The sequence below is a fragment of the Schistocerca serialis genome, chromosome 5 (genome assembly GCF_023864345.2).
Source record: "Schistocerca serialis cubense isolate TAMUIC-IGC-003099 chromosome 5, iqSchSeri2.2, whole genome shotgun sequence".
In the NCBI taxonomy this organism is placed as follows: Eukaryota; Metazoa; Arthropoda; class Insecta; order Orthoptera; family Acrididae; genus Schistocerca; species Schistocerca serialis.
In genome coordinates, this window is record NC_064642.1 from 495,037,177 (window position 1) to 495,050,920 (window position 13,744).

At 44.8% G+C, this 13,744-nt stretch overlaps 1 protein-coding gene across 1 annotated transcript in view; it reads left to right on the forward strand.

The window, feature by feature from the left end:
- LOC126482029 (uncharacterized) overlaps positions 1–13,744 on the forward strand; it is a 121,343-nt gene that overhangs the window by 100,690 nt on the left and 6,909 nt on the right. Inside the window, exon 5 of the mRNA XM_050106000.1 lies at positions 11,422–11,661. Within this exon, the coding sequence (XP_049961957.1) occupies positions 11,422–11,661 (240 nt within the window). The remainder of the gene's footprint in view (positions 1–11,421; positions 11,662–13,744) is intronic.

Below are 13,744 nucleotides of genomic sequence, written 5' to 3' on the forward strand. Positions count from 1 at the left end.
ACACCGTATAATGAAGTACTACGTGAAAGAGTTGCACCAATACCTAGTCAGATTTTAATAAGATTTCAAAGCGGCGCAAAGATGGCCAACTTATTTTAAATGCTTGGAAAAGTAAAATTGCGCACTTCGCAGAACGTAGAAAAGGTAATATCCTATGACTGCAATAACAATCAGTCACAAATGGAATCAATCAACTCGCACAAATACCGTTTCTGGTGTGTGAAGTGGTGTGATCACATAGCCTCCCTTATTCGAGGGTGAGTCAAATGAAAACCTTAAATTTGTAAAAACAAATCGAAATTTCGCGCCGTTATCCTGTGAGTTGGTAAGCGTGCTACAAACAGCGTGCAGAATGGCCTGTGGTGGCAGCATAGTGCAGATATACACATACCGTCGCAGTATCAGTATAAAGATGACCGCCCCACTTGCGACTTGCACCAGGGAAGAACAGCGTTCTGTTATTCGGTTTTTGGATAGTGAAGGTGTGAAAACTATTGAAATTCTTCGGCGAATGAAGGTACAGTACGGTGATGCATGTTTGTCACTGTAGCAAGTCTACGAATGGAGTAGGAAGTTCGCAAATGGTGTGACTTCAGTGGAAGATGCTCCTCGTCCACGTCAGGCACAACGAGTTGTGACTCCACAGAACATTGCAGCAGTTGAAGCCATAGTGAAGGAAAACCGCCGAGTGACACTGAATGACATTGCAGCATGTTTACAGATTAGTCATGGGTCAGCACACCACATTTTGCATGATGTATGCAGTTTCACAAAGTGTCTGCAAGATGGGTGCCACTGCAGTTGACTCCTGAAATTAGAGAACGACGTTTTGATGCTTGTGAAGAACTTCTTCGGCGCTTTGAACGAGAAGGTGATGGCTTCCTTGCAAGAATTGTTACTGGGGACGAAACCTGGGTTCACATCCACCAACCGGAAACGAAGAGAGCGAGCAAGGAATGGCGCCATTCCTCATCATCAAAACCAATGAAGTTTCGAACAGAACCATCAGCAGGGAAGGTTATGCTGGCTCTCTTTTGGGAAGAAAAAGGCGTCATTTTGGAGCATTACATGCCTAGAGGGACCACTGTCACCAGTGCATCATACACAGATCTCGTAAAAAATCATCTGTGGCCTGCAATCAAATCAAAGCGACGTGGATTGCTGTCAGCAGGTGTCCTTTTGCAACATGACAATGCAAGGCCCCACACTGCCCGTACAACAGTTGCAACAATCACAGACCTACATTTTGAGTGTCTTCCTCATCCACCATACTCACCAGACCTTGCCCAAAGTGATTTCCATTTGTTTGGACCACTCAAAGACGCAATGGGAGGAAAGAAGTTCCGTTCTGATGAAGAGGTACGCCACGCAGTGCATGAGTGGTTGCGCGGGCTACCAAAAGAATTCTTTTCTAAAGGAATTTATGCACTTTTAAGCGGTGGAGGACTTGCATTGGGCGTGGGGGAGATTATGTTGAAAAGTGATACAGCTTCGTACCACTTCTGCACAATAAATAATATATAAAAAATATTTAAGGTTTTCATTTGACTCACCCTCGTAATAAAGGACTTTTTACCCTTTCCTTTCAGTGCACAACAAGAGTCTACGGAGTTGCGAGGGATGATTTTAAACACGTCACCCCCAACACTGCTGCTAGATGTTGCATGGAACCGAAGGGAAGGCTACAGGGTGGTTATAATCAAACTTTCGCTACTTGAGAGGGCGCCGATGAAAAAGGAATGATGTTAGGACAATGAAACTTTGTGGAAGCATTTGTAACGACATGCAGAAGAGAAATAAAGAATAAACCACTGTAAGAAACACATTTAATTTCCTCACGAGACGGTAACATTTGTTAACTGCATACCGTGTCTACGTTCCAGTCTACAAAAGTTGCTCAGTGTGACGATCATCTGCATCCAGGACAGCTTGGAACTCCACTAGAGATTGTTCTACTGCTGCTCAAAACATCTTAGGTAGGACTTCGGCTGCCTCTCTCACTATGCTCATCTTCAACTTACAATTTGTGTTAGTGTGCCCTTGATAAACTTTGTCCTTCATTTAACCCCAGTGCCAGAAATCAGACGGGTTCAAATCTCATATCTTGGTGGCCACGTACTATGGAACGATCGGCCAATGATTAGGTTTCTCCAAATGTGTTACCGAATAGCAAGTGACCTCACGAGCAATACGTCGATACAAGTGAAGAGCAGCAACACTATTGCTGATGTGTTGATGAAACAGTTTTACGAGTAAAGCCCTACCCACCTTGTCTAGACCCTTATTGACAGTCTGCAGCTGTAATACATACTGATGCTTGTGTTTCAACCCTACGTCACTGTACCAGTACTGGCACCTAACGGCAAGTCTTGACACTAACATTACTAACAACGCAAAACAAGCAACGTACAGTACGAAAATCATTCCTATAGTTGGGTACCCAGTACGGCAATTAATTGCAACTACCCTGCACTCCATGTGAGAAAGCGCGTACAGTTTTACACAAATGCTGCTGACACAAGCCAAAGCGTTCACTCATACGCGCGTTTTTAATCGTCAATGAAGGCTACTGCTGTGCACGTCATACCTCCCGTGGTTTTGTGAAGAAAAAAGATAGAGCATAGCAACTTGATGCGAAGAGCACGTAAGTGTCTCAATTGAATAGCATGATGTCTTTCTGACAGTTAAGTAAAAACCACTATCACAACAGTTACACAGCATTAAACAAAATATGCTGTATGTTAAAAGAAGCAAAATTGGATAAAATTAAAAAGAAAATAAAGGCAGTGAAAGATCTGTCAGTGATACCGCCAAGAGAACTGGTACTTGCAGTGAGGATGTTTGCATAGCAAAAGAACAAATTTTTTGACGTACTTGGATTCACAAGTGACATGAAATCTTAGAGTACCCAATAACATTTTTCTCAGAAGTAGTTGGATTCCTCGTCATAGTGACCAGCTTCATTTCTTTAATTTCTCTTGCACAATGTCCAATAGAAATCGATAATCCTCGCTTACCCTTAATTACACTGAGGTGACAAAGTCATGGGATACCTCATAATATCGCGTCCGACCCCCTTTTGCTCAGCATAGTACAGCAACTCGACGTAGCATGAACTTAACAACTCGTTTGAAGTCCACTGCCGAAATACTGAGCCGTTCTGCGTCTATAGCCATCCATAATTGCGAAAGCGTTGCCGGAACAGGGTTTTGTGCAAGAACTGACCTCTCGAGTATGCCCCATAAATGTTGGATGGGTAGCCAAATCCTTCACTCGAACTGTTCAGAATATTCTTCAAACCAGTCGCGAACAATAGTGGCCTGGGGCACGGTGCTTTGTCATCCATAAAATTCATTCGTTGTTTGGCTGCAAATGGTCTCCAAGTAAACAAAGACAATTATTTATAGTCAATAATCGGTTCAGTTGGACCAGAGGACCCACTCCATTCAATGTAAACACAACCCAAACCTTTGTGTAGCCACCACGAACTTGCACAGTGCCTTGCTGACAAATAGGGTACATGGCTTTGTGGGGTATGTACCAAACTCGAATTCTACCATCAGCTCTTAACCAGCTGAAATCGGGGCTCATCTGATCAGGCCACGTTTTCCAGTCGCCTACGGTCCAGCTGATTCAGTCCGAGCCCAGGAGAGGAGCTACAGGTGATGGCGTGCTGTTAGCAAAGGCACTCGCGTAGGTCGTCTGCTGCCACAGCCCAGTAGCCATATTTTGCCGCACTGTCCTAACGGATACGTTAATCGTACGTACCACATTGGTCTCTGCGATTATTTCACGCACTGTTGGTTGTCTGTAAGCACCGGATACTTATGCAAATGCCGCTGCTCTCGGTCGTTAAGTGAAAGCCGTCGGCCACTGCGTTGCCCGTGGTGAGAGGTACTGCCTTAAATGTGGTATTCTCGGCACACCCTTGACACTGTGGATCTCGGAATTTTGAATTCACTAACAATTCCCTAAATGGAATGTCCCATGCGTCAAGCTCCCACTAACATTCCTCGTTCAAAGTCTCGTATTTCCCCTCGTCCAGCCACAATCACGTCGGAAGCCTCTTCACATGTATCACTTGAGTACAAATGACAGCTCCGCCAATGCACTGCCCTTTTATACTTTGTGTACGCGATACTACCGCCAACTATATACTGTATGTGCATATCGCTATCTCATGACTTTAGTCACCCTGAAGGAAGTAATTTTCAAAGAATTTTGCCGCGCGGAGTGGCCGCGCGGTTTGAGACGCCATGTCGCGGACTACGCGGCCGCTCCCGTCGGAGGTTCGAGTCCTCCCTCGTGCATAGGCGTGTGTTGTTCTTAGCATAAGTTAGTTTAAGTAGTGGGTAAGGAAAGGGACCGATGAACACAGCAATTTGGTCCCTTAGGAATTCACACATATTTGACATAGAATTTTCAAGCTTCCTCTCTCTTCCCATCTGCTTATTCATTTTGTCATAAATTGACCGTTTTCTTTTTTGCGTGTCGACAGATACGGCATATAAACGCTGCGCTGCAGAGAAAGCACTCGTCGTCATATCAACTTGCTACCTGTTCGTGGAGTACCGTACTGATGTGTGCCTTGTGGCACATATCACCAAACGTGAATTTTCTCGTTCACTTTAGTAAGCATGTTGCCACGCGGTTTAAGATTGTCTAATTAGGGACTGCGGCAAGTGCCAAACTTCGGCTGATTGGTAGCATACCGGGAAAACGCAGTCAGACGTCAAATGAGACTGTTTAGAAAGCAACCGCGCGTCCAATCTAAGAATACTGTTCGTTCGTGAGAGGTCCATATCAAAGAGAACGAATAAGGGATATTTAACGTTTACAAAGAAGGGCAGCACGAATGGTCACGGGTTTGTTTGACTCTTTGGGGAGAACATAATGGAAATGCCGAAAAACCTGAAGTGGTAGACACTTAAACTATCCTGCAGAATCAAGAACCAATATTTACTACCTGTCTGCGCAGCCAAGGTCGCTAACAGACCCCTGTGTGCTGGCGCTCGACTCGGAGCTAAGCCTGTTCGAATCCTGATGGTTGATGAAATTTTCACTGCCAGTATTCGGCCGGGAAGGAGAGAAGAGGTTATGGCGTATAGCTCTTGATCCTCAGTTTTGCGCCAAAGTCCTGGATTACATTCCAGATCTCCCAGCAGTGTGTCATATAGCGTGTGCATGTGACACTGTTGATGGTGATCCGTCCATTGAATGGAGACTGTAAGAACAGTGGCACCCTTTTTGCTACTGGAGAGGAGTAAGCTATTTGTCGGCACCGGATTTCACCTCCTCCATTCTTTCATCGTCATCATCATCGTCATCATTTAACACCAGCCTAACACTACACTATACGCGCATCCATTACACTAACTCACCTGCTCTCTACACATACAATATAACATGTTGTTGTTGTTGTGGTCTTCAGTCCTGAGACTGGTTTGATGCAGCTCTCCATGCTACTCTATCCTGTGCAAGCTTCTTCATCTCCCAGTACTTACTGCAACCTACATCCTTCTGAATCTGCTTAGTGTATTCATCTCTTGGTCTCCCTCTACGATTTTTACCCTCCACGCTGCCCTCCAATGCTAAATTTGTGATCCCTTGATGCCTCAAAACATGTCCTACCAACCGATCCCTTCTTCTAGTCAAGTTGTGCCATAAACTTCTCTTCTCCCCAATCCTATTCAATACCTCCTCATTAGTTACGTGATCTGCCCACCTTATCTTCAGCATTCTTCTGTGGCACCACATATCGAAAGCTTCTATTCTCTTCTTGTCCAAACTGGTTATCGTCCATGTTTCACTTCCATACATGGCTACACTCCATACAAATACTTTCAGAAAGGACTTCCTGACACCTAAATCTATACTCGATGTTAACAAATTTCTCTTCTTCAGAAACGATTTCCTTGCCATTGCCAGTCTACATTTTATATCCTCTCTACTTCGACCATCATCAGTTATTTTACTCCCTAAATAGCAAAACTCCTTTACTACTTTAAGTGTCTCATTTCCTAATCTAATCCCCTCAGCATCACCCGATTTAATTTGACTACATTCCATTATCCTCGTTTTGCTTTTGTTGATGTTCATCTTATATCCTCCTTTCAAGACACTGTCCATTCCGTTCAACTGCTCTTCCAAGTCCTTTGCTGTCTCTGACAGAATTACAATGTCATCGGTGAACCTCAAAGTTTTTACTTCTTCTCCATGAATTTTAATACCTACTCCGAATTTTTCTTTTGTTTCCTTTACTGCTTGCTCAATATACAGATTGAATAACATCGGGGAGAGGCTACAACCCTGTCTCACTCCTTTCCCAACCACTGCTTCCCTTTCATGCCCCTCGACTCTTATAACTGCCATCTGGTTTCTGTACAAATTGTAAATAGCCTTTCGCTCCCTGTATTTTACCCCTGACACTTTCAGAATTTGAAAGAGAGTATTCCAGTTAACGTTGTCAAAAGCTTTCTCTAAGTCTACAAACGCTAGAAACGTAGATTTGCCTTTTCTTAATCTTTCTTCTAAGATAAGTCGTAAGGTTAGTATAGCCTCACGTGTTCCAACATTTCTACGGAATCCAAACTGATCCTCCCCGAGGTCCGCTTCTACCAGTTTTTCCATTCGTCTGTAAAGAATTCGCGTTAGTATTTTGCAGCTGTGACTTATTAAACTGATAGTTCTGTAATTTTCACATCTGTCAACACCTGCTTTCTTTGGGATTGGAATTATTATATTCTTCTTGAAGTCTGTGGGTATTTCGCCTGTGTCATACATCTTGCTCACCAGATGGTAGAGTTTTGTCATGACTGGCTCTCCCAAGGCCATCAGTAGTTCTAATGGAATGTTGTCTACTCCCGGGGCCTTGTTTCGACTCAGGTCTTTCAGTGCACTGTCAAACTCTTCACGCAGTATCTTATCTCCCATTTCATCTTCATCTACATCCGCTTCCATTTCCATAATATTGTCCTCAAGTACATCGCCCTTGTATAAACCCTCTATATACTCCTTCCACCTTTCTGCTTTCCCTTCTTTGCTTAGAACTGGGTTTCCATCTGAGCTCTTGATATTCATACAAGTCGTTCTCTTCTCTCCAAAGGCCTCTTTAATTTTCCTGTAGGCAGTATCTATCTTACCCCTAGTGAGATAAGCCTCTACATCCTTACATTTGTACTCTAGCCATCAGTGCTTAGCCATTTTGCACTTCCTGTCAATCTCATTTTTGAGACGTTTGTATTCCTTTTTGCCTGCTTCATTTACTGCATTTTTATATTTTCTCCTTTCATCAATTAAATTCAATATTTCTTCTGTTACGCAAGGATTTCTATTAGCCCTCATCTTTTTACCTACTTGATCCTCTGCTGCCTTCACTACTTCATCCCTCAGAGCTACCCATTCTTCTTCTACTGTATTTCTTTCCCCCATTCCTGTCAATTGTTCCCTTATGCTCTCCCTGAAACTCTCTACAACCTCTGGTTCTTTCAGTTTATCCAAGTCCCATCTCCTTAAATTCCCGCCTTTTTGCAGTTTCTTCAGTTTCAATCTGCAGTTCATAACCAATAGATTGTGGTCAGAATCCACATCTGCCCCTGGAAATGTCTTACAATTTAAAACCTGGTTCCTAAATCTCTGTCTTACCATTATACAATCTATCTGATACCTTTTAGTATCTCCAGGTATACAACCTTCTTTCATGATTTTTGAACCAAGTGTTAGCTATGATTAAGTTATGCTCTGTGCAAAATTCTACAAGGCGGCTTTCTCTTTCATTTCTTCCCCCCAATCCATATTCACCTACTATGTTTCCTTCTCTCCCTTTTCCTACTGACGAATTCCAGTCGCCCATGACTATTAAATTTTCGTCTCCCTTCACTACCTGAATAATTTCTTTTATCTCGTCATACATTTCATCAATTTCTTCATCATCTGCAGAGCTAGTTGGCATATAAGCTTGTACTACTGTAGTAGGCATGGGCTTTGTGTCTATCTTGGCCACAATAATGCGTTCACTATGCTGTTTGTTGTAGCTAACCCGCACTCCTATTTTTTTATTCATTATTAAACCTACTCCTGCATTATCCTTATTTGATATATAACATATCTTTCTCATATCCACAAGGAAACGGACCAGTATCAGCGGAGGAAGAACCCACTCTCCGACAGGCGTCCGAGCTCATTCCATGGGATTTCCCAGTCAACAACTTATACGAAACTTACCGGTATTCAGGGGATAATCTAGGAATATACTACAGCCCCCTCGTGTCATTCTCGCAGAGACTATCAGGACAAGGTTAGTCTAATTAAGACGTGCACAGAGGTAGTCAAACAGTCATTCTTCCTGCGCTCTGTACGCGAAAAGAACTGGAAAAAACCCTAAAATGTAGTACAATGCGAACTATTCTCTGCCATGCATATCAGGATGCACACTATGGGTGTAGATGTAGAAGCTCACACGAAGGGCTACAGTTCATTATTTACAAATCGTTACTCATGACTATCATCGCCTACACTAAACTAAAATTTATAAACATTTTGTAATGGTTTCGCAATCCGAAGCTATGTGTATGATGTGCCAAATGAAGGGTATTAATATATACATGGTCTATCAAGTACACTGTCTGATCAAAAGTATCTGGACACCTATTAGTGGACTTTAATAAGGGATGTGTCTATTCTTAGCCTTTGTCACATTGGACCCTGCTGGGGACGCTATCAATGAGGTGTCTGAATGTCTGTGGAGGAATGGCAGCCCACTCTTCCTCAAGAGCAGAAACCAGAGAAGGTAGCGATGTTGAACACTAAGTTATGGAGCGAAATCGACGTTCTAACTCATCCCAAAGGTCTTCCATTAGGTTCTTCCCTGAGGTGTAACTAACACAATTGATATTTACTGTCAACAACTGAGACATCTTGCAAACGCAATCCAAGGACACTGACCAGGAAGACTGCGTGAAGTGCTACTATCCACGATAACGCCCGCACGTGTTCTGCTAGACTGACAATAAGAACTATAGAGGGGTTGGGTTGGGAAGTCATTCCACACCCACCTTCATTCACCTGAGCTTACGCCCGCAGATATTCACATTTTCCGCTCTCTGTCGAACAGTCATAAAGGAGTTTTATTTCTGGATGACAAGGCACTCCGACCATGACGACGAGTTCTTCGCTTCAAAATCACGTGGTTTCTACAATTGCGTTATCGAAAAGATTTGGCGGATTGTTGTAAATAGTGAAGGAGAACATATTATAGATGACTAAAGACTCTGTTATGTGTATCTGTAGTGTTTGTTATTAAACTTGCAGAAAAACGCTACGAATTTATGCAGTAACCTAAAACAGAGTATTTATAAATGAATATCGGGGTTTTAATGCTTTATAATATTTATTACATAAACTTACAATTATAAATGATATGTCAAATGAAAGAGCAACTCAAACAGTTGAGTTTGGCACCAGTGCGCATGCACAGGGCGCAATGTTTCCGCCGCAATCCGCTAGTCAGCGGTATTAGCGAAGATAGCGGCTAGTGAACAGAAAGCGTTTTGTATTTTGCAGTTTGCAAAGTCTGAATCTGTAGTTACTGTGCAACTTGTGTGCCGGCCGCGGTGGTCTAGCGGTTCTAGGCGCTCAGTCCGGAACTGCGCGACTGCTACGGTCGCAGGTTCGAATCCTGCCTCGGGCATGGATGTGTGTGATGTCCTTAGGTTAGTTAGGTTTAAGTAGTTCTAAGTTCTAAGTTCTAGGGGACTGATGACCACAGATGTTAAGTCCCATAGTGCTCAGAGCCATTTGAACCATTTTTTTGCAACTTGTGTTCCGGCTGAAGTTCGGTTGTGATTCTCCAAGTGATAATAACATTCATAGATTATATCATCAATTTGAAGATACCGGCTGCCTTTGCAAAGGGAAGAGCACAGGGCGGGAGTTAGTGAAGAGACTGTTGAGCGAGTGAGAGAGTCGTTCACTCGTAGCCCAAAGAAATCAGTCAGGAAGGCTAGTCGTGAATTACAAGTTCCCGTGTCAACTGTTTGGAAAATTTTAAGAAAACGCGTACAACTATGTTCTTACCTTTTACAGTTATTACAGGCTCTAAAGCCGGCAGACCATGGATTATGTGCCAACTTCACAAACGAATTGTTGTTTCATGACGATGAAGATTTTCTGGATCATGTTTTCTTCAGTGATGAATCGACCTTTCACCTTAGTGGACATGTTAACACTCACAATGTGCTCATCTGGTGCTCAGAAAATCCTCACGAGGTGGTACAAATGCAACGAGATTCCCCTAAAGTGACTGTTTTTTGTGCCAGTATCCTGGAGGAAAGTTTATGGGCCTTCCTTTTTTGGTGAACCTACTGTAACTGGCACTTCTTACCTTGATACACTTGAGCAATGGCTGTCCCCTCAGTTGGAAGAAGATGAGACAAAGAACTTCATTTTCCAGCAAGATGGTGCGCCACCTCACTGACATAGCGAAGTACATGATGGGTTGAACTTTACTGTACTCAACTGTTGGATAGACTGCAAGGAGCCCATTGACAGGAATTGCTTTACAGGGCCTCCATGTTCACCCGACCTAACGCCATGCGATTTTTTCCTTTGGGGATTCATCAAGGATCGTGTGTACGTGCCTTTGCTACCAGTGGACCTTCCTGAATTAAGAACCCAGATTGAAGCAACTGTTGCTACAATCGCTGAAGACACACTTGTCAACATTTGGGAAGAACTTGGCTATAGACTTGATGTGTGCCGTGTGACAAATGGTGCTCACATTTAACATTTATAAGGTTCTTGGTAAAACTGTTAGAGTTGCTCTTTCATTTGACATATCGTTTATAGCTGTAAGTTTAATGTAATAAATTTTATAAAGCGTTAAAACTCCAAAATGCATTTATAAACAGCCTGTATATTGGTGGGTCCGCCTCTCCTACATCTGGCGGTGAATTCCGCATTATAGGTGTGGCCGGATACTGTAATCAGATAGTGTATGATGCAAACACTTTGTCCAGTGTTGTGCTGAAACCATTACCAGGTAGACAGTCTCTGGTCGTCTCACACACTATTGCCTTTACCTCGGACCACCCTGGTGGCGCATAGGTTTTAGCTGAGACAGCTAGGAGTGGTCTTGGAAACGTAAGTCTGAGACAATCCTTGCGCCATTTAGTGTTGCAGACTAGTGTCAGTAGCATCTTCTCACAGCGATGTACACAGCCTGAAACTTTATAATGTAATGTAAGTGTGTCGACTGACCACTCTGGATACTGTGGCTCGATGTGGGTACTGCAACTGCTTGTAACAGGCTGTGTCTAGGGGATAATTGGTCCTGAAATGCTCTTTTTCCAATCCGAGCATAGCGGCCTCTATGTAGGTAACTGAGGTACGTACTTGCAGAGAACTAAAAGCTGTGTCCCTCAGGATTCTGTGGCGAGCGAGGAAGACGAGTCGCGGCGCCGACCGCCGCCGCCGCTGTTCCGGTGCCCGTGCGAGCGCAGCTGCCCCGCGCAGCTGGAGGCGGACGCCCTGGGCACACACGTGAGGCGCGACCACGGCCACGTGTTGGCCGCCATGCCCGACGCTGCCGCCGCGGTGCGCCTGCCGCCCTGGCCCGACGAGATCGCTACGCTCACGCACGCGGGGCACACTTTCTACCTCAAGGTCAGTTCCGTCACAGCCTCCACTTTCCTCACTGTGTCTCAAGGTTGGCCAGCCATAGTCAGTGCAATACCCACAGTAGTACGCTCTGCCTATGAGGAGAAGAGTTCTGTTTATACAGGGTGTCTCAAACCTTTTGAGTCAAACTCATACAGGCGGTAGTGGGTCCACAGCCGATTATATAGGAATGGGGAATCAATGATCGGAAAATGCGTATTTACTGTGATATGGACATACTCAGCGAACACCATATAACAACAACGTAGTTCATAGGAATTGTTCAAAGCGACACCCGCAAGTCTCAGTGCCCATATTGCAATGCCGCAAGCCTATCAGAGAGCATGGGTGTCTGTTGTAGCCTGCCGCGGTGGCAGAGCGGTTCTAGGCGCCCAGTCCGGAACTGCGCGACTGCTACGGTCGCAGGTTCGAATCCTGCCTCGGGTGTGGATGTGTGTGATGTCCTTAGGTTAGTTAGGTTTAAGTAGTTCTAAGTTCTATGGGACTGATGACCACAGATGTTTAGTCCCGTAGTGCTCAGAGTCATTTGAACCATTTGTCTGTTGTACACTGGAACAGACAGTGGACAACAAACAGCGTACACATCTGACCCTGAAACAGATATACTGTACACAACTTAGCTCATAGCACATGTGTCTTGTGACGATTGGATACACTGCACTGGCGCATTAACCCATACCGCATGCACAACACTGTCCCTGGTGTCAGCTGTCCACTGCATCAGACAGCTTGTGATGTGTCCATGGTGAGGTGTGTTACTGTGTACAGCGCACTACGCATAGTCAAAGACGGAACGTTACTCGCCACGAGATTTCACAGACATGCATTTAATCTACGATGCAGCAGGGTGTAGCACCGGTAAGGCAGCACAAACAGGCCTCATCCTAACTGGAAGAAGATTATCTCCACGGATACCAGCTTACGTGAGATGGTGTCATTCGTGCCTCAGAGAGCCAGCCTAGCTTCTTGCCTAAGACATGTCCAAACACAGACTTTGAGGCGATGGTGTTGGATCGTGTGGCCAACCACCCACCAATAAACACCTGTCAACTTACCTGTGAAACGCACACTTCGAAGGGTACAGTGTGCAGAGTCTGGTGAAACAGGTATAACAGCCTTATCGTAAAGAACGTGTGCAAGCACTGGGACCAACGGATTTTAAGCCCTGAATTCACTCCTGTCAATACCCGCCAGGTTAGCCGATCGCGCTAATGCGCCACTTCCTGGACTCGGGTAGGCGCGCCGGCCTCGGATTGAATCCGCCCGGCGGCTTAATGATGGAGGACAGTGTGCCGGCCAGCTTAGATGTGGTTTTTAGGCGGTTTTCCACATCCCACTAGGTAAATACCGGGCTGGCCCCACATCCCGCCTCAGTTACATGGCTCACAGACATCTGAACACATTCGCACTATTCCATGGATTTTACTAGACACAGACAGTTGGGGTACACCAATCCCGTCCCGGGTGTATGGGGTGGCGGCAGGAAGGGTATCCGGCCACCCCTTCCATTAACCTTGCCAAATCCGATTAACCATGCCGATCCTGCGTCATTGCGGGAAAAGGCACAAGCAACAAATTCACTCGTCTCAATGAATAGTCCACGGAAGCGCTGTATTGCCGAACTTAGCACAATCTGAACTGTTCATGCATGAGGCCTCATTCACCCATGATGATGGTTTCAACAGCTGCAGCAGCCACGCCACCCACATCGGTAACCAGCAGCAATGGTTCTTTGTCAATGTATGGGCGGGATGTGGGGGCCAGCCCGGTATTTACCTAGTGGGATGTGGAAAACCGCTTAAAAAGATCCTCTAATATGACCTTACTTCCTGCTTCCCAACTCGACTGATCCATGTTACCTCGTTTTCCTGCGAGATGTGCTGCCACAGTTCTTGGAGACTGTACCCCTTGTTGCTGCGAAAGTATGTGGTTTCAGCACGACGGTGCACCAGCGCACTTTGATGTTAATGTCTGCAAGCACCTGAACAAGTAACCTCATCGTTGGATTGGAAGTGGAGGTTCAGTCCCATGGCCAGCGCGATCATCGGATCTCACACCTCTGGACTTT